Source organism: Carcharodon carcharias, chromosome 7, assembly GCF_017639515.1.
Source record: "Carcharodon carcharias isolate sCarCar2 chromosome 7, sCarCar2.pri, whole genome shotgun sequence".
Taxonomy (NCBI): Eukaryota; Metazoa; Chordata; class Chondrichthyes; order Lamniformes; family Lamnidae; genus Carcharodon; species Carcharodon carcharias.
The window spans coordinates 39194529-39219204 of record NC_054473.1 but is presented as its reverse complement, the minus strand read 5'-3'; the positions used below and the strand labels follow the sequence as shown (position 1 = coordinate 39219204).

Here is a 24676-nt window from a genome sequence, read left to right as displayed (position 1 = left end):
GCTGAACTTGATATTCAGTCCGGAAGGCTGTAAAGTGCCTAGTCGGAAGATGAGGTGCTGTTCCTGCAGTTTGTGTTGAGCTTCACTGGAACATTACAGCAGGCCAAGGACGGACATGTGGGCATGAGAGCAGGGTGGTGTGTTGAAATGGCAGGGAGGTCTGGGTCATGCTTGCGGACAGACCGAAGGTGTTCCGCAAAGCGGTCACCCAGTCTGCAAGTCCCAGTTCCCTCCAAGTTGCACATCATTCTGACTTGGAACTAATGGCCCAAATCTTCTGACGTAGTGAGAGGTAAATGACTCAACTTAATCCTCTGATGCACCCTTGGGACCCTGAAGAAGTCCCGACATGTGCGGTACTTAAGCTGTCTTACCTTGCCCACGTTGCTTCGTGATCCCCTATGACAGTGGAATCAGATGATCAGAACTACAGAGACTTACCCTATACTTATGCTGGTTTTTACAAGAATTTAGAGGTTTTCATGGCAGGTGTAAAGCCTGCTGAACAGTGTAACTTGGTGAGTAAATCAGTGGCAGTGTGTTAGCGCAATGGCAACCACAACCATATTCATCCTTATCCTGACTGTTCAGCACCCACCCAACAGTGTTCACAGCCCCCACACCTGGCTCATCTTCCACCCAACCCCCTTGCTTCTGGACAGTAGTTGCCCGCACCAATTCACCACCTGGAATCCCTAGCTCCTGTCTGGCTGATGCCTGAAGAAGCAGCAATGTTGGGGAGTATAAGGGGTGAAGGAGGGTGAGCACTGTTGGGATGAAGGGAGCATTGAACTTTTTCATTGGGTGAGTATTTTTGGGGGTTGGTGGGTGAGGGAAGGAGTGAACACTGTCAGGAATGAGAGGAGGAGTGAGTACTGTCAGTGAGGAGGAGACAGTGTTGTGTTGGGTTGATGGGTCCATTTCAAACAGTGCAAGTCAATGAACTGAAGACTACCTTCAGTTCATGATGTAAAAAGGGGAGTGGCTGTGCTGGAATTATGCTTGCTGCTTGGCATCCTGAATCAGTTCATCGCTGCATCTCTGGAGCTGGCAACAGAAGGTGCAAATGCTCCGATGTAAAATGGTAAGTGGGCAGATTAACTTGCAGTCATGGGTGGGCAGACTCTCTCTGATGCTAACCATGAGACGTGGGCCAATATTATTGTTCTTTCATCCAATTTCTGGAAGTCCTCCTACCTCACAGGATTCTGGGAGTAACTTCAATACACAAGACTGCAGCATTCAAGGAGCTGGCTCACCACTCCCTTCTCAAGACCATGGATGGGCAATGTATGCTGGCCTCGGACAACTCCAATTGTGGTTCACATGGGCTTGGCTAGCAATGCCCATGTGAACAAATAAGAAAAAGATTGATTCTAATTCTGTTACAACTTAGAGTGCCTGATTCCACTGAATCCGAATAGGTTTTTATGGCAGACCCAAATTTCTAAACCTTCAATTTGACATCAGAAGGATGTTGAACGAGTAGAGGGAGATAATATTCCTTGTTTACATTGAGTAATTTTTAAATGAGACTTGTTTATACAGTTGATCTGGGTGAGTGTAATTCACATTATTTGCTGTGGTGTGGAAGATACCAAAAATTCTGTAAAATCTTTAATGTACCAACCTGATAATGTAAACCATTTGCTTCTCTGGTTTTCAATCCAAAAAGTGTTTTAGGCCTCTTATCGGGTTGTGGCATTCAATTGCCAAAAGACTGATTAAAAATTCTAAAAAGCCATCCAATGAAAACAGAATTTTACTTGTACAGTCTTTCAAAAAATAATTTCATTTACCCAGCAGTGATATTCATCATCCCCATAAACGCAAAATCAGCCAGATCAATACGTAAGGGTACAAATTTAAAAGAACAAAAACTTCAAATGCTGAAAATTGGAACTCAAACAAATTGCTGAAAAGACAGAGCAGTCCTAGGAGCATTTGTAATGAAGAAGGACGTGAAGCTTTCAGACTGTTCTGATGAATATCCTATCCCCATAATAGCATATTTTCTCTTCATGGATGCTAGTTAATCCTCTGAACATTTCCAGCAGCCTGGCCTTTCTTCCTTGTGCTATGAATTGGAGATGCATGGAAAATTTGAACAGCTAATCTAAGAGACTTGGTAAGCTAAAAGCTAACCAATTTAAATAATTCATACAAGTGGGACAATTTTTTTTTGTTTGTTGCTGAAATTAGGATATCTGGGAGGTATGTTCCTGCCTAAGTTGGACTAATCTTCCTCTAGTTTCCCAAGTTTGGGAGCGGAAAAGTTAGGCTGGGCTCCCATTCCTGAAAGCAACTAAGTACCCCTCAGGATATTGGGAAATGTATGCACCTATGCTCAGTTGAGGCTCGCATAAAGAAACCCGTGTATTTTTATACAGATACAGTACCTTAAATCTGGCTGTCCAGAACTGCAGTTGACTGAAAACTGGACATTTTTTTAGAAATTACCATGCATCAATTTTAATTGAGTAAAATTTGAAAAAACTAACTCACCTGGACAATTTGTCTAGGTACTGTCTTGGCGTGGTGTGGCACTGGACTAGTTGTCCGCTTTGCAGATTGCATGCCAGTCTATTCCTGCGCTCCAAGTGACCTTTGGCCTGAACCATCTGATCTGAAATCCAGCACAGCCTCGGTCTGGAGGTTGTTGGTTTTCCAACTTTCACTACTTCAGGATGTTCCAAAGTGCTTAACAGCCAATAAAATACTTTTAAAATGTAATCAATGTTGTAACATAAAAAATGTAGCAGCAAGGTTGGGCATGGCAATGCCAAATGAACCTCTGATCAGATAGTATGTTCTTGGTGTTGGTTGGCGAATAAATATTGGCCAGGAATCCAGTGGTGAAATCTCTGAAATTGTGAGAGGGCTGCAGTCCCTCAGTACTGCATTGGAATGTCGACCTAGATTGTGTGCTTAAATCTTTGGAGGAGGACTTGTACTCTCAACCTTCTGACTCAGTGATAGCAATCTTGCCTGAGCCACTTACTGACACTTGGAATTATGAATATTATGCTCCCATGATGGAATAGCCTGCTACTGCTCACAGTCCAGGTTTGTACATCAAGAAACTATTTCAGGTGTCAGACAGATGCCAGTGTGAGTTATTGCCCTCATTGTCAGCTTGGCTCAGTTGATAGACTTAGAATAGACCTCAGCAGATGATCCACGCTGACAATTCAGTGTAATACTGTGGACATGCTGCATTGTCAGAGGTGCTGTCTTTCTGAGGAAATATTAAAAGAAGAATTCATCTGCCTGCTCAGGTGGAAGTGCAAGATCCCATGGCCCTACTTGCAGAACAGCATCAAGTACTTCTGAAGCTGAGGTCACCATTATTCCCTCAACCAGTGCCACCAAAAACAGATTGCCTGGTCAAACTTTTGGTGGTACTTCCAAGTGGAAATTACGTGTTTATGTTGCAACATAAATGCCTGTCATATTCATTTGTTTCAAAGAACTTTGAGGCACAGAGATGTGACGAGGTGTTTATAAATACAATTTACTTCTTTTTGTACTTCACTTTTTTTGATCCTTCAGAGGAGGAGGTGGATAATCAACAGTTACAGGAGCAGCTATTAAAACACAGAAGGGGAAGGGGAAACAACAGGTTGAAGACCAAATAGAATTGCAGTTTTGTTTGCAGTGTTCTACAGATTGAGCCACTCCAGATTTAAGTTGTAAACAAGTCTGGCTGTCTATGACACCCAGAAGAAAAGTAGAACCCAACATGCTAACATATTATTGACCTGGTTTCAGTGTAAAAACAGAAGAGTGGTGCATTGCATTCTCTCACACTCTTGCTCTCTCCTCTGACCTGGTCTGCTAAGTGTCACAAATACCAAGTGTCATCTCTCGAAAGCCCAATACAACCAAGAGCCTTGTCACTTTAGGGTGGAGTCCAACCATGCAATAGTGTAAGTCTCAATACTGTGGGAAAGAAATTCCTCAGTGGGTGGCCTGCTGGTTCATTGCAGCATGTAAACTTCATTGGGTTGATATCTATAATTCAATCCTGCGGTTGTGGGAAGCAGTGAATCTTTTCAGTTCTAAGTGTACCACAAAATCTATTGCTGCCTGTGAGGGAGATTAACACACCCACGTTTCAATTTGTAGCCTGAACAAAAGCCACATTCAGTGCTGGAAATATTGGAAGTCCTTTTTGCATAAAGTCACTTAGAATTACATAGAATCTATATCTTGGAAACAGGCCATTTGGCCCAGCAACCTATGTGCTTTGTATCCATAACAGCCTCCTTGCACTCCAATTACTACTTCCCACCCAGTGTCCATATCTCTTCAGCCTTTTGTATGTATTCTCCCCACTCTTTTTATGAAGAAGTCCCTCCTGAATTCTGTCATATTGTTAGCTGTCTTTTCACTCACAGTAAACAAAAATTCTCTAAATTGACCTAAATGAATCCCTTCAGAATTTTAAAGACCTCCATCAGATTGTCTGCTGATCTTCTATCTTCCAGAGAAAAGAGCTCTATTTTTTCTGATGGTAGCATTCTCTCAATTGCAGGTTTTTGCATTTTCTCTAGTTCTTCAAGATCATTTTCTATAGAATAAAGATCAAATTGCACAAAGTTGGAGCAGATTTTGCATCACAATAATGGCACAGCTAATGGCATTCATTACTTGTGTAAGTGCTATAGAGCAACTTCAGATGAGCAGAGGATTCACCTTAAATGCCAATATTGAGAAGTTACTATCTGACTTGTTCAACTCTGCCATTAGCTTTGTAAAAATAGCATCTGTCTCTCCGTTAACATACAGTGTCATGAATTTGTTGTACTTGCATGGTAGATATGAACTAAACCTGCCACAGATATTTAGGACTAGTAATTTGTAATGCAAGTACCCTCTTAATGTAAAAATTAGCAAATGCAGAGTCTTATTCCTTTAGGTTTTGAATTTTTGGGGTAGATTTTAAAAATGTAAATTAAAATTTTAGCATTTCTTTTTGCCTCTCTTCCCAACTAACCGTTTCCTCTTTTGGTTCTTCTTTCAATACCTGATTGACAGTGGACTTCACCTACTTTAATTCGCCCTTGTTCTCAGTTCTCCTTCCACCATTTATTTTCTAATGCCTAAACCTCATTGTTTAAATTGATGCTTTTTTGATTGCCCTGTATCTGTCACTGTGCTGTTAGCAGTTCTGGCTTCCTGCAACTTAGTGGGCAAATATTTTTTGAACTGGGGATTGCAAGGGCAAACCTAATGCCAGATGCAGTTAGGTGGCCTGTTTCTGAAAAACTTGGCCCATTGTGATCATGATTCCCTTGATTTTCTCTATCTCTTCCTATCTTGGGAGAAGATTTCCCGATGCTGAATCATTTGAAGGTCTAGCAGCGCTTCTATCTTGAGCTTCTTGCATGTTGGATCGGAAAGGAGTCTTGTGTACACGAGTGAAAAATTCACTCCATCTCTTTTATTCCCTTTCGCTTCCCCTCTCTGATCATTTATTTTGATGGTAGTTGTTAGCAATTAAGTAATACAGCTGTTCAGATGTTTCAACAAGTTTTGTTATTATGAATGCGAAATGTAATTTTAAAAAAACAAGTCTTTATATATTCACACGATTCTGTTTATCCTCCCCTCTTTGCCCTATTCTTTGTCCTACAGCATTTACAGCACAGAGGCATGCAGGCCATTTGACTCAACCATCCGTTAGTGTTTAAGCTCCACTTTAGCCTTCTATTCCTTTTCTTCTAACTCTTATTAGTATCACCCTCTGTTACCTTCTCCCTCATGCTTATCTAACCTCCCCTTAAATGCATCTATGCTATTCACCTCAACCACTCCCAGTGATGCAGAGTTTTACATCTTTGCCATTCTCTAGGTAAAGAATACTCTCTATTTGATTTCTTGGTCACTTTCTTAAACTGATGACCTTCAGGTTTGCTCTTCCCACAAGTGGGAACACTATCTATTCTATCAAAATCTTTCATAATGTTAAAGACCAATTAAGTCACCCCCCCATCTTTCTCTTTTCACCTATGCCTTTCTGATAGGTATAATTTCACATTTCTGGTATCATCCTTGTAAATCTTTTGCACTCATTCCCCCAGTGCTTTTTAATAATATGGTGATCAGAGCTGTACCCAGTACTGTGTGGTCGAAGGTTTGATACAAGTTTACCATAACTTCTCTACTTTTATATCCCTCCTGAAATATACCCTAGTTTGCTTGGTTTACCTTTTTATGGCCTTATTAACCTGAGTTGCTACTTCTGGTGATTTGTGTGTTTGTACTCCCAGATCCCTTTACTCCTCCATGCCATTTACACATACTTAACTAGATATCTAGTTTCCCCTTAAATGGATCTATGCTGTTTGCCTCAACCACTCCATGTGGTAGCAAGTTCCACATTCTAACCACTCTTTGCATTAAGAAGTTTCTCTTGAATTTACTGTTAGATTTATTAATAACTCTTATTTACAGCTCCTAATATTGGATTCCCCCACAAGTGGGAGCAGCTTTTCTATGTTTACTTTATCAAAACTCTTCTTGACTTTAAAGACCTCTACTATATTTTATATTTGCTTTGGCATTTCATTTTTTTAAGCAAACCTATTTCTTGCATGGTTTAATATTTCTACAAAGCCAGACTTTAGCCCATCTTTACCTTCACTTTCCTCCTTGCAAGCTATCCTGTGTCCTTGGATTTGGAAGTTTTTTTGGGCACAATAAAAATGTAGACTTTTGTTTATTTCACTAATAACGAAAATTCTACTTGCAAGCAGTACAATGTGCAAATTATTAAAACCCCAAGTTGTGTTCCTTACACTAGGAAATGGTATGGTAAATCATTTGAATTGTTTATGAATAGTGTGTATACCATAACGGAGCTCCACTGAGCAGTACATGTCAGGTGAAGTATTAAAATGCCTACTGAAAAGTTAATCATTGTGTTGAGTGCTAGATGTAGATGTTGAGTAAAGTAACTATTTAGCCCTTTAAGAGCTCAATGAGGCGGGAGTTACTTTTACTACATCAGTGGGGTTAGGGACACTTAAAGTAACCCTTGAGCCAAAGGTCAGCAACTGATGTGCAGGACAAAGCAGTTTTGTTTTACCCTGAGTTTACTGAGGCTTTAGAGACTGGATGTTCATAAACCTTTCAGTATACAGTTACTGTCTGTTACACTTTGGATCTTTGTAGCATATCTTGACACTTTAATGAACTAAATGAGGGGGCATTGGATGATCTTATCCTGATGAACAATGATAAGCTGTTAATGGACAAGAGCATCTTCCATCTGAGGGTTAAGTTTCCCAGCCACAAAGCAGCCTATGGTTTGTCTTTGTTGGATTGTCAGCCTAATGACAATGCTGACTTGTCTGTAATGTAAATGGAATCTTGGTAAGCATTATGCAGATCTGCTTGGTTGAAGAGTTCCAAGTATTTTTAGTATGAAAATTGACCACAGCAGAGTATAAAAATTATGTAGTAAATTATTTTATCATGTATGCTTTGAGGTAATGAAATATGCATCTGATGTTTTATCATAGCAACACATCTGATGTTTTATCATAGCTGAATGAATATAATACAGTAAAGCTATCAAATGGCTTGATTGAAAACATTTTAAAATCCCACCAACAGTTTACTCTTGGGCCTGCATGTTCCAAGGGTATCACCAGCAAAATTGGGAATATTGCACTGGTAAGGACCAGGAAAAGTAAGATCTAATGCTGAATTTGTATCGTTACAAATATCCATCTCTGTATTTCTCCTCACTTTCTACTCTTTTCCCTGTACCATTTGCTGCCCTCTCTCCTTTTCAGTCACTTTTGCCCTTTCCACTTCACTTTTCTCCTCTCTTCATTTATTTCAGTTTCTTCAATCTTTCCATTACAATCTCCAGCACTACTCCCTCATTCTCACCTTTTTGCTGCTCCCCTTTTTACTCCTCCCATTTTCTCTTTCCGCTACCTTTTTTGCTTATTACATCTGGCTATATTTCTCTCTATCCCTACGTGACTCTGCCTGTTATTATCTCTGTCTGCCTCTTATTATCTCTGCCCATTCTCTGTCTTTTTGCCTTTCTCTTCCCTCTGCTCCTTCCTGCTTCCTTTCTCTGCTGTCCAGCCCCCTTTCCCTTACCTCAAATCACCCCCAGCTGTTTGCTTTGCCACTCAGAGTCTTGCACACACAAATCTAGGCTGACACTGTGGTGCAGTACTGAGGGAATGCTGTTTTGTCAGAGGTGCAGTGTTTTGGATGAGACATAAAACCGGGGCTCCATCTGCTCTTTCAGGTGGATGTAAAAGATTCCAAGGCCACTAGTTTGAAGAAGAGCAGGGAGTTATTCCCAATGTCTTGACAAATATTTATCCCTAAGATCTACATCACAAAAGCAGATTAGCTAATCATCGTTGCATTGCTGTTTGTGGGTCTACGTGCATAAATTGCCTGCTGTGTTTCCAACATTTTGACAGTGACAACACTCAAAATTTCTTAATGGCTGTGAAGTGTCTTTGGAGGCCTTGAAGACATGCAAGGTGCTTTATAAATGTTTGTCATTTTGCACTTCCATCTGTGGGTTTTGCCCCTTTTCCCAATTCTTTTCTCTCTCTCTCTGCCCTCTGTTTGCATCCTTGCCTCTCATTCTGCTTCTCTCTCTTTCTGTCTCCCTGCCCCATAGCCGCTGCCCCCCCCCCCCCCCCCCCCCCCCCCCGACCCCCTGCTTCCACTCTCTCGCGTGGTCTCCCTCAGGCCCCCTGGGGCTCCCTCCTTGGGCTCTTGGACACTCCCACCCAAAGCCTTCTGCCCCCCCCCCCCCCCCCCCCCCCCCTCCCCCCCACCCCTGCCTCCCTGCCATGAGCTCTCAAGGTCTCCCTCTCGGACTGTTGCTCCAACCCCTTACCTATTGGTCTCTCGGCTCCCCCTCCCTCTCAGGCTCTCAGGACTCTCCCGCCTTGCTCGCTCTCTATCCAGCTCCCCCTCACGCTCTCTTTCTCGGCCCCCTCCCCCTCTCCGTGACTCTTAAACCTGCTTACGCTCAATTCAATTCACCATAAAACAAAGCATATCATTTTGTCTTTGTTCATGGTCTTGATTTTGCTTCTATTGGAATATGGTGTTATGTTTTGGTGGCCCCACATGGTAGTTTTGATTGAAGTTTTGGGAAGGCACAAACGAGGGCCCCAGGATTAATTTCTAGTCCAAGGGTAACTAGAGGCTGTGTTTTTATACTTCAGAGAATCAGAGACAGGGAAAAAAGGGGCAATATTTGTGTTGAGAACAAAGAATTACCATCAAATCTCCTGTATTTTACTTGGATTTATGGTGTCATTTAGGAAGAATTAATTATATTAATGGTGTAGGGTTCCCAAAGTGTGGTATGTATATCCCTGGCATACAGCAGATGTCTCCACTTATCTCTTAATTGTGTAATGGCGAATTTTCAGGTATGAGAATTTTTTTCTGATCTCCGCCTACCCTTCTGTGTAGTTCACGCTGTCCCAAATGCAAGTGTCTCTGCTGCTTAGGCTAATGCCCTGCCCCACACCTTGCTCGCTGCTCCTCCAATCACAGGTGGCTCCTCTCCTGTGCTTGCTCCTAATGGGCACACTAGTGAGATGCAGTTGTGCCTGTTAGCAGCAAACATAGAAGAGAAACAACCTATGATTGGAGGAGCAGTAAGATGATGAGTGATGGTGCACGAGCTTGATCACTGGTGCAGCGTTGGTGTCAGAGCAGCTGTTGAAACACTGTCCAATTGGGAGAGGCTGCTGCTTGACCAGCAGGTCAGCGGACTGCTGGGCGGATATGGCCTGCTTGGCCGAGGCCATCACCTTGGCTGAGCTGTCCCGCACAGTTACAAAGGAGTGAATGGGGCTAGGGGTTTTGGGAAGAGGGGCTGCTAAGTGGTAAGTAAAAAAAGACATTAGAGACCTAAGTTTACCTGTAATGTGCAATCATAATGATTTTCAAAATTTGTTGTCATTAGAGGGGCAGTTTAAAAGAGAGAAACTGCTTGTAGAGGTATGCAAAAAGTTGGTAAGTCTGAATGGGCTTACATGACCAAAAACTTTGGGAACCACTGCCACTTTTCTTATCACAAATCTTTGAGTGCCTGCAGGTACTTAAATAGTCATTTTTGCATTAAGCTTGCCCAAGGATCTTCCAACAATTAATGCAGTTCCTACGTTAGCTATCAATAGATAATTGATTTTAATATGTATGGTAGGATCAGGTAAACATGGTTTTTAATAATTAAAGGGACAGTGAGTTGTAACTGAAGGTTTGCATTCATTCCTAGAATAATTTAGAAGTTTTCAACAACCTTTAGCGATTTGACATTTTCATATGTTAATTAAATTGTGAATTGCACTAGGAACAATACAATGGAAGATTAACAGTCATTACTTGATTTGATTTTAATATTATGTTGCAGCATAATATATGACCCTGTTGGTTATGTTGGAAATGACCTCAATATGACCACACTATAAGCAACAGATTTGGGAGCTGTGCAGTCCCATTCATTTTGGAAGTTGATGCAGTTTTCTAGAAGAGCAGTACCCAAGGTTTGACAATGGAAGCGAAGATGTTAAAACAGAATAACCTCACACTTTTTCTTCATAATTTGCATTTCGAATTCTTGTCAAACTTAGGTTTTCTTGAAAAATAGGTTTCATTACTAGGTCTCTTCATGGGCATGAAATCAACTAACTGCAATATACTGCATTTCAAAAAGTAGTTTTTGCAAAAAGAAATGAAAGCCTTTCATATCCTCATTCAAATTGGTAGAACGCTCGCCCTCTTAAACTTGAAGGTTTTGGGTTGAAGGTCTAATCCAGAGATTTCAGCACAAAACGTAGGGTAACACTCCAATGCAGTGTCAAGTGAATGCTGCAGTGTCAGAGGTGTCATCTTTCAGATGAGATGCTAGACCTGTCTTCTCCTTCAGTTGATTGTAAAAGATCCAATGGCACTATTTGAGAAGAGCAAGAAGCTCTCCCCAGTGTCTTAACCAATGTTTATCAACCAAAATCACTTGATTTAAAAAAAAGCATGGATTACCTGGTTGTAATCTCATTGCTGTTTGTACAGCCTTACTGTGTGGCAGTTGACTGCTGCAATTCTTACATCAGTGATGTGCTTCATTGGCTGTAAAGCGCTTTGGGATGTTTTGAGGTTGTGAAAGTGTTTATATAAATGTAAGAGAGACAATTCATTAACTGTGGGGAAAAAATGTAAGTGTTTTATAGGCAAAAACAAGGCAAGCAGCAATGAGCACATTTTTTTGAGGCATACATGCTGGTCAGGTGACCAGAGCTGCACACAGTCCTCAACTTGTGGCCTAACTAATGTTTTATACAGTTCAAGCATAACCTCCCCGCTCTTATATTCTGTGTCGCGGCTAATAAATGAAAGGATTCCACCTTATCAACCTGTCCTGCTACCTTCAGGGATCCGTGGACATCCACTCCAAGGTTCCTCACTTTCTCTATACCTTTCAGTATCCTTCCATTTATTTTGCATGTTGTGACCTTCTGACTCGAACAAGAGAACTACTACTTTGTGAAGCTGACACTGTGGATTTTAGAAGTAGATCAAGTAAATACAACCCTGTGAGCTGTATAATAAAATAATTCTTTAAGTGGCATTTAACTTAATTTTTAAGGGGGGGGGGAGAATTGGGAATGTTTTCTTACCAGTTTTCTGCTGAAGGGTAGCAGTTTTTGACATTGCAGATTCTTGACGAGGATGTGCAACTTTAAATCCTATTTTAGTGAGCCTTTTTTTAGTGTTCCATGTGATAAAAGGGAAAACCAGCTATGCAGATCTTCCTTATTTGAATTGTTTAGATTGACTTCTTGGTGGGTTGGTCATGAGCAATACTGGTATAACTGTGAGATAGTCATCCAACATGATCAAGGAAATTATAATGTGGATTTGAAGTTTAGGGAATTTATGATGCCTGTGTGATGCAGTGCTCTTAATTTACTAGAATTTCTAAAGGTTTCTGATTTATACCAGCTAACTCAATTGTGATTACGAATATTTCCATTAATGACCAGAACCATGTATACTACAATGTTAAATACAATTCTTGATGTCTCCTTACAACATCTTAAGTGTTTTTCTGTATTGCTGCATGTGCAAAATGAAGGCCTGGATGCGAGCTATTATGCATCGTAATGGGTGACTCAGGAATTGCATTGGTAGAGCCCTGGGCATAACTTGCTTGCTGCGCCGCTTAGCCATTTGCTGTGTGCATATTGAACAAGAGCAAAGAGTTGCACATGTATATTCTTTTAAACTAATTCAAAGCTATCTTCTCTTGATGACAGTGAATGAAGTTAATCCATCATGTACAGGTTATTGATGATGGGTCTCAACAGAATTTTCCAACTTGGTGCAATACCATTGAAAATCCAAAATAATTCCCAAACTTAAGCAAGATTACAAATGAGTCGGGAGAACTTCAAAAACTCTCACTTTTTTTAAAAGAAAATTAGCTGCAGTATGTGAAGATTTTTTTATTTGCACCAAAAGCTGCAGTGATTTGTGTTTTTTTTGATAGCAATGGTTTAACATGCATTTCAGGAACTTTGATCTACAAATTATGATAGGTAATCATATTTGATGGGGGAGGAATGCAAAATGAATAGAGTGCTGCTAAATCAGTACAACATACCAGTGACTCATTGTTCTTTAACCCGTTTTATTAGAATATTAGCTTTGCAGAGATAAAACAGGTTCTCAAATGATTCCCTGCACAGTGCAGTTTTAAGTCCACTTGGAAACCCATTAAAGAAACACAGCCTGGAATGTTTGTAACTGCTCCTCCAGTTAAAGAGGTAATTAACATATTGTGGAGTTTTGTGGTGACCTCGCTTCGTGAAACGTCCAGGAACAATTGGTGTTGCAAATCCATACCGAGAGTTACTGGGAAAGTACGCCATTATAGCTGCTGCAGCGAGAACTTTTCTCGAGCGTTTCCACAGATGTATTTTCTTAAATTTGAAACAGATGTGCTCACACATTGATACAAGACGTCAGTCACTGGAGGATCTCATTAGGTACATTGTCTTTTTGAATGGCGTTTGTTGCACAACATTACAACAGGATGATTTGGCCCCTTTAAAATGGCAGTGTGCTTTTTCCTTGAACTTATGAAATATTACACCCTATTACAAAAATTATATGCTCCAATTGATTTGTTTTACGTGTTTACTTGCAGATGCATTTTATTGTAATGGCTGGTCTGATCTTCAAAGGGTTGTCACTTCATTTGTTCTTATGTTTGTTGGATTAAAAGTATTTCTGCTTCACTAAGTTTTATTGGATACATAGGGTTTACAGTATAGTTACATAGAATCATATAAAATTTACAGCACAGAAACAGACTGTTTGGCCCAACTGGCCTGTGCTGGTGTTTATATGCTCCATACTAGCTTCCTTCCACTCTCCTTCATCTAACCCCTAACTGCATAGCCGTCTATTCTTTTCTCCCTCATGTACCTATCTAACTTCCCAATCAATGCTGTTTGCCAGTTGAAAGACAAATTATGGTAATATGGGGAGCAATGGTTTAAAAGCAATTAATGCTCTGTCAAATGAGTTGTAACATGAGCCAAAGTAAAAGGCTGATGTGCAGTTTTGAATAACATCTTTTATATTTCTGAGCACTTAATAAGAATTATTGCAAATAAAATGGTAGCTTTGATAGCACTGACTAAAATTTCAGTTGCCTTTTTTTTGCATACATTTAATTTTCTGCCAGGAGCCTTTACAGAGCTGTATCAGTAGTTTGTTGCTATCCGAAGAACGGTGCTTCAACTATTTTAGCAGTCACTGCTGTTTTGAAACAAAGTAAAACCAAATAGATTTTTCTGTGATGACTAGCTTTTGTATGATTTGGAAGAGCTGGGCAGTATTAATATCATAAATTTTAAAATGTATTTATCCAATATTAACTTCATGCTTTTTAATTCCCACTTTCTCTTGAGTGCCTAATTTCCACTAGCGAAAGTTAGTTTTCTAGAGTAAATATGTTTGTGACATTTTGGATTTGTCGTATGTTTAAGTATTGACATGTTTAATAAGCATCAATTAGCTGTCAAGAATGCAATGAAGTATGGCTCAATGACTATGAAGAAGCTGTGCTTTTAGATTAAATGGTCTGAGCGTTTGCTTGCTGTCATTGTCACAATTGACATTAATTATTGATGGAAGCTGACATAGCGCATGTGCTAGTAGCAATGACTGTAATATAAGCTAGAAACTGCAGTGTGTTGGGGAGGTTAACAAAGGCTGAACCTGTGGCATGTAGGCCATTTAATTTCTCCATTTTTAAAAATAGTTGATTTATATCTGTAGGGGTACATTGTTCCATTACTTAAATGAGTCGTCAAGTTTCCTTTCATCGTGTACCTCCACAGGAACTGCACAGGAGAACACCAATCCAGTCAGAGTCCGCAAAGACGAAGGCTCTTCAGACAGTTATTGAAATGAAGGTAAGGCTGTTTACAATACATCAACAGGTTACTGTAGCGTGATGCTGAAAAAAAAATTCATGATTTCTGTAAACTAATTGAGTTGAAACTGTGGTAGCAGTCCTGTGCAAGTTTCATGTTTAGTTGAACTTGTGAATTGATAATTTGCTTTTAAAGACAAATTAATACACTGTATGCCTGAAACTTACTAGGAAGCAGTGGTGACATTTGTCAAACACTTCAATATTGCAGTACAGGCAGTGTTTTTTTTTCTGATTAATGTCTAGGATTTTACTTATGCTAAAAGTTTGTTCCAATCCAAAAGGCCAGCAGGTGTACAATTTTTCACTGAATGTGGGGAAAAATTAGAATTCTCAACTTAAAATATTAATTATAGAAAAAGACTCCCACAACATTAACAGATCAGGCAATTTCTGTTAGCACATTAATGTGAAAATGCGATCAAAAGTGAAATGCACACAAAAAATAACCCAACAATGGAAATATTTGTTATATACTTCATACAATAAAAGTTATATGTCTGGCTGAAATAATACAGGATGTAACCTCACTATCACTGTGCCTTTTATTGGAAAGTTGGCATCCATTAAACGTTCAATTAAAGCTGAAATGGTGGAAAGATGTTCCTATTTTATTTAATAACCTAATCAGTTTAAAATGGTTGCTTAATTTCTGGATGTTGTCAGATATTGATAACCTATAGCTAGCAATATATTAAGCTTTGAAGAAATGCTTGGCAGGTTTTCTTGTTTTTTGGAATTTCTTACCAATTTCCTCAAGGCTTAGTGGTCTTTTAATCTGAAATTATAGCCCCCCAATTTGTTTTTTGCTTCTATTGGATTTTGCACTTCTGGGTTTTTAAAGTGCCATTTCTCTCTCGCTCAGCAGTTTCTGTAAGTGAAATGTGTTCCCAGAAGCTGCACTTTTTTTTTAAGCCTTTCCAGGTGGAGGAACCACAATTACCCTATTTGAAGCCATTTATCAACTAGGTTAATCATAAATTGACCACTATCGTGCTACTTGCTTGCACATCTGAAGCAACTATATGTTTTTTATAAAGCAAATTAAATGGAAACCTGAAGGATAAAACCATGAGAAATTAATCAAATAATAAACAGTGCAATAAGTAAACAAAAAGAAACTGCTCCTGTTGGGTAATTAGCCTTTTCAAGAAATGTCTTACAAAAAGTGTTTGATTTTTGGAGATTTATACTGGATATTTCACTTGGGGCGCAGCATCAATGGTCACTTTCATAAGTGGATCTCAAGTTTCTTACAAATGAGAATCTGCCTTTATATGCCCAATATATCTAAATAACTGTAGCATAGGCTCTGGATTAAATACAGAGAACCCATGTCATTCTAATTCAATTTATTGTAATCCTTTGGGTAAGTCAGCTATCTGTACCACCTTAAGTTTCTTAAAGGGCAATATACAGCCTTCCAAAGGAATTCTGATCCCAAAAGAACTAAATCTTTGTGTTTGCACTATTGCGCTTGGAACTGAAATAGTTGGTAAACTGCTGGCCCTGGACTCCTTTTTCTAATAGATGAAGCACAGAACCCTGTCCCATGCTAACAGCAACCACTTAGCTAGCTATCCAGGGCTCACTTGTGCTTTATTTCCCAGTCTTGGCTGCATCCTATTGTGTAGTCTGACCATAACACCTTCGGTATGCCCATTTAAAGCCATTAATTTACAGTTGCTGAAACCAGGTAGCATATCTCAGCTGAACCACAGGTACGTCTGATTCCTCTAACACCTCGAATCTGACCAATTCCATCTTTTTTACACACTGGTATCCCCACATATGTGTTTGCTCTAAAGAAAAGGCCACCATATATCACCCAACCCCTGTGTTTGCCTCACATTTACCATCTCTGAGGGTGGATATAGTCATCACGATGCCTCTTCTGTGTCCAAACACACTTATATTATGGCTGCACTTGGTTCCTGCAATTGTACTGCAACCCTTTGTAGAATCAGCAGTTGTTGATTTGTGACCCCCTGCCGCATTTAAGAAGTATCAGCTTTGGGTTTAGGTCACTGGAAGTGGCCTCATTGCCCACATGAATCCCAAGTAATTTTAAGGGCAGAACCTTACTTAAATGCTTTATGCTGATTCGCGAGCTGCAAGCATCCTCTACAACTCCTTGAGGTTGTGGGAGGGTATGAAATCAGCGGGCGTTCATTCTGGGCCAGCAGTTAGGTTGGGTTGGGGAAGGACTCTGAATGAGCTTAGTTTTTTTGGCCTTCCTTATGGCTTAGCCACACAAAAATGCTGTGCTCCTTAGGCTGTTCAGTGCATGCTCTGCGGTGAATCCTTTTGAGGCCTGGTGGTTAGGCTGCTGCTGCCTGAAAATTGCAGTTGAGACCCTACAATTAGTGTAAAACATAAATTTCCAAATGATGTTTTATGTTACTTTTTCATTTATAAGCCCCCTACATCAGGCAGGCCTTGGGTGTCAATAGGATGCTAAAGCCCATTGTTTTCCTTGCTGGTTCCCTATTTTTTTGAGGTGAGAACTGGGCAGCTGGCAGTTGAAAATAACAGCACCTCCCCAACCCCCCACTAAAATCTCTTCAAATATCCCTGTCATGGTATTTTTGTGTCATGTTTTAATGTAAGCAGATCTGCTGAGTCAGTGGGCCTGATGGACCATTTGATTTCCCACCTGTGGAATCGTTTGCTGGCATTCAAAAGGCCAGAAAATAATCATGTAATTGCTTGAGAGTCTTGCATTCCTTATTGAGCAACCAAGCTCTTAGATCATCTGGGACTGGTATCCAGAATCAATCATTTAACATTAATTAATGTAGTGCTTTTCTAATAATGCATTCAATGGACGCAATCACAATTTCTAAGCACTCTGCAGCTCCAACATCCGTATTCTGCATATACTAAAAGGAGAATTACACAAATCATAAGCAGTTAGGATAGCAAGGTTGATTCATAATCTGTGTTAATACTTTGAGCGGTTACTGGTAAATAATGCAAATTGCTATGCCCAAACTTCTTTGAATTACTAAACTATAAGTGCAACAAAGGCTCACAAAAATTCACCCATGCCATTTCTGGTATACACATAGTTGTTTGGTAGTACAGAACTTGAGTATTGCTGGAAAAAAATATTTTTTTGGTTGAACCTTTTCATCTTGCACTCATCAGGACAATTCGCAAATGGAAAGGGAACAACGATTTATACTTTGAGAAGAGACTGCTGATTGGTTGGCAAGTGGACTCATTAGTAGAGGTGTTGCCATGGAGAGTACACCAGTTGATGGTGACTGACTTAACTGCTAAGCATTATTTGAAATTTAAACCAGGTGGCTTGATTCTGATTGGTCAAGGCATTGCCCTGGGGAATGAAGCAGCAAATGGCTGTCACTTATTTTGTTTGGCTGAAACGGGCGTAATGTGTGTACATGTTCTTTCTGTCTGCATAGAACATGGCCCTGTGTATTAATACATGTAGCTTTCAGAACACACATGTGCCACTTTGCGAGCCCCACTGACTATACTAAATTGGTTGTCAGTGTAATTCTTAGCACACTGAGGATAAATTAGCAAATGTTGTTGAATCACGGAATCACATTTAATGTTGGACCTTGTGTCTTGAGGTTTGCATGCACAGGCTGGTTGGGTATGGGCTGTACCTTGCCCATTGTGAACAGCAGAATGGGCTTGCTGTTTGATATGATCTGCCAGTCTTTGGGATGTACAACCTACATACCTAGCATCACAGTGGCACTGAAATGCATATACCACATTACTCATTTGTGTGATAGAGCGTCTTTTTGGTTTGACGCCAGCATCCTGTTAATGGCGAATACCACTCGTGTTGCTACTGCATAGTAGCAGCGTGAAACAGCTAGCTTCATCTGTTGCTCAGATTTTTGAGTTAGCTTGCCCTTGCAGGGTAATCTGAGGTAGGCTGGGCACTTTTCAGGGCCAAAAGTGATGGTCTTAGGCCCATTCGTGAGTCACCGCGATATACAGCAATACAGCATGAAATGACCTGATCAGGGTAGCCATTATCCTGTAAGGATGCCTTTGATTCGCTATATTTCGGCATCAAGCTTGCAGAGTGATAAAATAGCTCATGCCCTCTTTACAAGGTTGCTGATAAGGCCATTCTTATAGCATGTGGAAGTATAAGAATCCCAACGCTTATATTGACCAGTGAAGGTAGACTTGCGGTTGACTGTGATAGAGATTTCTCAACTAGTATGGTAAGGAAAGGGAGTTCATTTGACTGCTCCATTCCAAAGGTGAATTTGAGCACAGGATGGAGCCCATTAAGACATGTAAAGAAATTATTACATGCAGCTGCAGATTTAAATATAGCAAATGTATTATCCACATATCAAAAATATGCAAGGGGTAGAAGGTTAGAAGACATGTTTCTCGTGGAACCCAACAAAGATGTTTGCAAGAGCTGGCCCCAGAGGGGATCCCATGGCAAGACCATATATTTGGGCCTACACTGATTCATTAAAGCTGAACTCAACTGCGCGAGTTGCCGAGTTCATACAATTTAAGTTATTGTTCCCTTTACATTTGGCATTCTTGTGAAATGTCCTGATGAGTGCAAGGTGAAAAGCTTTGACAAGCAATGTCTCTCTTTTTTAGTTTCACAATACTCATGCCATTTCTGTTATCAGATTGGATTTAACCGATTATCCTGTACCAAGTTATTGGCTGGTTCAATTATATCCTTGTGCCAGACTTGCTGATGCTGCGGCATTCTATGCCTGTTCAAATTGAAGACAATGTTCTTTTTCCTTTTTCACTTGTTACTTGCCATTTTCCTCTTGAATTTATGTAGAACTTCTCCAACTCAAATCTTTGCTGGTGTTCTTATCTGCCCCATGTTTGTGTCATTTAATCTCTTCCTTTGTTTCTCCATGTGTTGTTGCCTTGTAGCTTCCAATTTTTGACATTTTTTGTGCACACCCATGCCTTTCGACAGCAGCCAGTTGGGCCAGTTTAGTTTTACAAGTCCTCTCCAACCCTTTGTGTATCTTTCACTTATGTGCTTTGAAAAGCCTTTCCTTTTATGTTGAACATGCTTTTTCTCTCTTCTTTAAGCCTTTCTAATTTCACTCCTTGCTTCCCTTTTATGTTTTTATATCTTCCATGAAGGGGAGATAATGCTGAAGAAAACTATTTTTAGCATATATTTTACACTTTTTAAAATAAAACTCATTTTTACTCTGACTCAGTCAGTACTATAGTGGCTTTGACAGTGTGGTTTTGCCTGCCAGAGGCAACATTTCCTTGGAACAAGTAGCTGTTGGTACCAGTCCCAGGGTAAAGTTATTTACTGATGAATTATTATTTCGGCCCCTGGCTTGTTGGATCTGAAAGCCTTAAGTATTAAGTAACTTAAAAATGTAGAACTGAAATGTTTTAAGTGCCTCCCATTACTGGATGGAAATTGAATATTGCAGCATTTCTAATGGTACGCTTATTACAGCGCTCAGCATCGTATGATTTTGGACCCGATAAGATATGGCAGGTATGTTAACTTGAATTTCCAGACCGTGTGTGTGTGCGTGTGTCCCAGTTCTTCAGTGGAAATCCTTGCGGAGAAATGTAAGTATTGCCACCATAGGGATATTCTGCTGCTGAGTTAATACACCATTGCTGTTAGATTTGTTCAAGACCAGGTTCAAGGTTCATTAACTCTCTGGCACTTTTCAATATTTTCCTGTTGTGATTTGTAAATATGTTTTGTGTGGCATGTGGAAGCCCATTGTAAATGCATTGTTGTGGTATGCTTCAGTATTAGTATCCACTGCTGTATTTTTATTGTGGCATCCCTTACCTAAAGACAAGCTTTGTTTTTAAATATAAGCTTTGTTTTATTTCTTTCCATAACTGTGTGAAGAGATGTTGAGTTTGTTTTGCATTTGTGTGCAACAATTCATAATTTAATTAAAAACAGTAAATTAAACTTGATAAAATTGCTGATTAAAAATCTATTCATTTGGTGCATGCCAGCTGTGTGTTTTGTGCTGTCTGCTCTGATGATGACTTAGCATTAATGTAGCATGGTATCAAAGTTGAAGCATCCTTGATGAAAATTGTGCCAAATTACATTGAACAATCCCTGCCCAAAAAGTGTAATTTCTAAATAGTTCCAATTGTAATTTTCCTTTTTCAAGGGAAATGGAACACTAAGATCTAACACCTATTGCAATGAAAACCAGAGAATGTTGGAAATATTCAACAGATCATGCAGCATCTGTGGAGGGAGCCACTGTTACTGTTTAAGGTCAATGACCTTTGGTCAGAACTGGAAGAAGTTAGATATCTAATATGTTTTAAAGAAGTACAGAGATGGGGGTAGGTGTGGGGAGAGGTACAAAAGGGAAGCCTTTGACAGGGTGGAAAGCAAGATTAAATGTCAAGGTAAAAGGAGATGGTACTGGGACAAGTAAAGAAACAAAATAATTATCTAGAGGAGGTGTAAATGGGAATAGCCCATGAGAATCAGCAACAGCTGTTGTTTGAAGAAATGAGGGCAGAGGTTATGATCTGAAATTGTTCAACTCTGTGCTGAGCGTGGAAGACTGTAAAGTTCTTAATTGACAGATGTGTTCCTCGAGCTTGTGTTGAATTTTGTTGAAACAGTGCTTGAGTGTAAGAGTAAGAGGTTAGGTCAGAGTGGAAATGGGGTGGAGAATTAAAATAACAGGCGGCTGGAAGCTCAGTATCACGCTTGTGGACTGAAAGAGGTGTTCTGTAAAGTGATCACTCAATCTGCATTTGGGCTCCCGGTGTAAAGGAGACTGCATTGTGAGTAGAATACAGTATACTAAAAAGAAATACAAGCAAATCACTGATTAACCTGGACAGTTGGAAAGCAGGGGGTAAAAGAGTGGGTGTTGCTTCTTCTGTGCTTGCACTGGAAAGTGCTGTTACAAGGAATGATTGAAGAGTGGACAAAGGTGTTGTGGAAGGAGTGGTCCCTTTGGAATGCTGGGAGCAGAAGGGTAGATGTGTTTAGTGGCGGAAATGGCATGGGATGACCTGTTGAATGTGGAAGCTGGTTGGGTGGAAAGTGAGGACAAGGGGAATCATTTTTTTTTGTGGCCAGGGGGTGTAGTGGGTGCAGAAGGAATGAGAGCAGAAGTGTGGGCGATGGAATGGACAGAGTTGAGGACACTGTCATCTACAGTGAAGGAGAAACCTCAGTTGAGGAAAGAGACATATCGGAAGCACTGGTATCGAAGCTGGCACCACCAGAACAAATGTGATTGAGACTGAGAAACTGGGAGAATAGAATAGAGAGCTTACAAGAAATGGGGTGTGAGCATGTGTAGTCAAAGTAGCTGTCGACTTATTGTAGACATGTTGCATCTCTACATTTTTCCAGTTCTGACCAATGGCCATCAGCCCGAAACGTTAACTCTGTTTCTCTCTCCACTGTGTGCTTTGTGACCTGCTGGGTCTTTCCTGCATTTACAATTTGTATTTCTGGTTTCCAGTCTTTGTAATATTTTGGTTTTGTATTTAGGATTTCTTATTTTTGTTTGCATGTTTTATTGAGCCAAAGGAGATATTAGAAGGGATGATGAGCAGCTTGCTCATGGAGAGGGAATGGTAGACCCTGGAGCTTGAAAGGCTTAGCCACCAATAGCAGGGCAAAAGGAGTAGGGGATGGAAGAGTTGGGGAATGCAGAGCTTTTGGAAGATTGTCGGGCTGGAGAAGGTAGCCATAGCAGTTACAAAAACAGAAAACGTTTGAAATGCCCAGCAGGTCTGGGAGCATCTGTGGAGAGAGAATGGCGTTAACATTTTAGATTGGAGATGTCTTGTCATCTCCATAAATGCTGCCGGTTACGCTGAGCATTTCTAGCGTATTCTGAAGAAGAGCCATATTGGATTCGAAACATTGGGTGCAATTGTCCCAGGTTTGCATTAATTGTGGTAGTGGGTGGGTAAAATGACATTTTACCCGCAGGCCGTGATGGTGGGTTGTATCGTCCCACACCTTCCGCGTTACTTATGCATTCCTGGGAAACACGCTATTTACATGGTGGGCAGACTCTCAGTCGCCCACCACACCATCACCTCGCTGCTTCAGCGCGCCGGGCGCCATATTTAAAGTCCAGCCGCGCAGACAAATCTCAGTACTTCCAGCCCACGACTGCTGGAAAGAAGACAAAAAATAAAAAATACCTGGAAAAACTCAGCAGGTCTGGCAGCATCAGTGGAGAAGAGTACAGTTGACGTTTCGAGTCCTCATGACCCTTCAGCAGAACTAAGTAAAAATAGGAGAGGGGTGAAATATAAGCTGGTTTAAGGTGGGGGGGAGATAACCAAAAGATGTCACAGACAAAAGAACAAAGAGGTGGTGATATTATCTAAAAGAATGTGCTAATTAAGAATGGATAGCAGGACACACAAGGTGCAGATAGCTCTAGTGGGGGTGGGGTGAAATAAGACTAAAAGGGCATAAAAGGTATAGATAAATGATCGGTGGAGTACATTAAAAATAATAGAAATAGGTGGGAAAAGAAAAATCTATATAATTTATTGGAAAAAACAAGGAGGAGGGGGAAGAAACGGAAAGGGGGTGGGGATGGAGGAGGGAGTTTAAGATCTAAAATTGTTGAACTCAGTATTCAGTCCGGAAGGCTGTAAAGTGCCTAGTCGGAAGATGAGGTGCGGTTCCTCCAGTTTGCGTTGAGCTTCACTGGAACGATGTAGCAAGCCAAGGACAGACATGTGGGCAAGAGAGCAGGGTGGAGTGTTAAAATGGCAAGCGACAGGGAGGTCTGGGTGATACTTGCGGACAGACCGAAGGTGTTCCGCAAAGTGGTCACCCAGTCTGCGTTTTGTCTCTCCAATGTAGAGGAAACCGCATTGGGAGCAACGAATGCAGTAGACTAAGTTGGGGGAAATGCAAGTGAAATGCTGCTTCACTTGAAAGGAGTGTTTGGGCCCTTAGATGGTGAGGAGAGAGGAAGTGAAGGGGCAGGTGTTGCATATCTTGCGTTCTCATGGGAAGGTGCCGTAGGTGGGGGTTAAGGAGTAGAGAGTTATGGAGGAGTGGACCAGGGTGTCCCAGAGGGAACGATTCCAATGGAATGCTGCCGGAGGGTGGGGGTGGGTGGGGGTGGGTGGGGGCGGGGGGTGAATGGAAGATGTGTTTGGTGGTGGTATCATGCTGGAGTTGGCGGAAATGGCGGAGGATGATCCTTTGAATGCGGAGGCTGGTGGGGTGATAAGTGAGGATAAGGGGGACCCTATCATGTTTCTGGGAGGGAGGAGAAGGCGTGAGGGCAGATGCGCGGGAGATGGGCTGGACATGGTTGAGGGCCCTGTCAACTACTGCGGGTGGAAAACCTTGGTTAAGGAAGAAGGAGGACATGTCAGAGGAACTGTTTTTGAAGGTAGCATCATCAGAACAGATGCGACAGAGGCGAAGGAACTGAGAGAATGGGATGGAGTCCTTACAGGAAGCGGGGTGTGAGGAACTGTAGTCAGGGTAGCTGTGGGAGTCGGTAGGCTTGTAATGGATTTGGTGGACAGTCTATCATCAGAAATTGAGACAGGGAGGTCAGGGAAGGGAAGTGTCAGAGATGGACCACGTGAAAATGATGGAGGGATGGAGATTGGAAGCAAAATTAATAAATTTTTACAAGTCCCAACGAGAGCATGAAGCAGCACCGAAGTAATCGTCGATGTACCGGAGAAAGAGTTGTGGGAGGGGTCTGGAGTAGGACTGGAGCAAGGAATGTTCCACATACCCCATAAAGAGACAGGCATAGCTGGGGCCCATGCGGGTACCCATAGCCACACCTTTTATTTGGAGGAAGTGAGAGGAGTTGAAGGAGAAATTGTTCAGTGTGTGAACAAGTTCACCCAGATGGAGGAGAGTAGTGGTGGATGGAGATTGTTCGGGCCTCTGTTCGAGGAGGAAGCTGAGAGCCCTCAGACCATCCTGATGGGGAATGGAGGTGTCGAGGGATTGGACGTCCACGGTGAAGAGGAGGCGGTTGGGGCTAGGGAACTGGAAATTGTTGATGTGACGTAAGGTGTCAGAGGAATCACGGATGTAGGTGGGAAAGAAGACATTGCCCTGAAAGGCAAAAAGACTGCAGCCCTGAGGTTCAGTGATACATCCCTCGAGCAGCTTTTGGACGCAGTGGAGGCCTGCTGCGATGC

The 24676-nt window shown here is 41.1% G+C and overlaps 1 protein-coding gene across 5 annotated transcripts in view; it reads left to right on the top strand.

The window, feature by feature from the left end:
- Positions 1-24676, top strand: part of LOC121280155 (ERC protein 2) — an 859042-nt gene that overhangs the window by 163808 nt on the left and 670558 nt on the right. For 4 of the 5 annotated variants that reach the window (XM_041191854.1, XM_041191850.1, XM_041191851.1 and 1 more), the window contains exon 5: positions 14418-14492. The exons of the other annotated variant lie outside the window; for it this stretch is intronic. In XM_041191854.1, coding sequence (XP_041047788.1) covers positions 14418-14492 — 75 coding nt within the window. The remainder of the gene's footprint in view (positions 1-14417; positions 14493-24676) is intronic. 5 annotated transcript variants of the gene reach the window in all.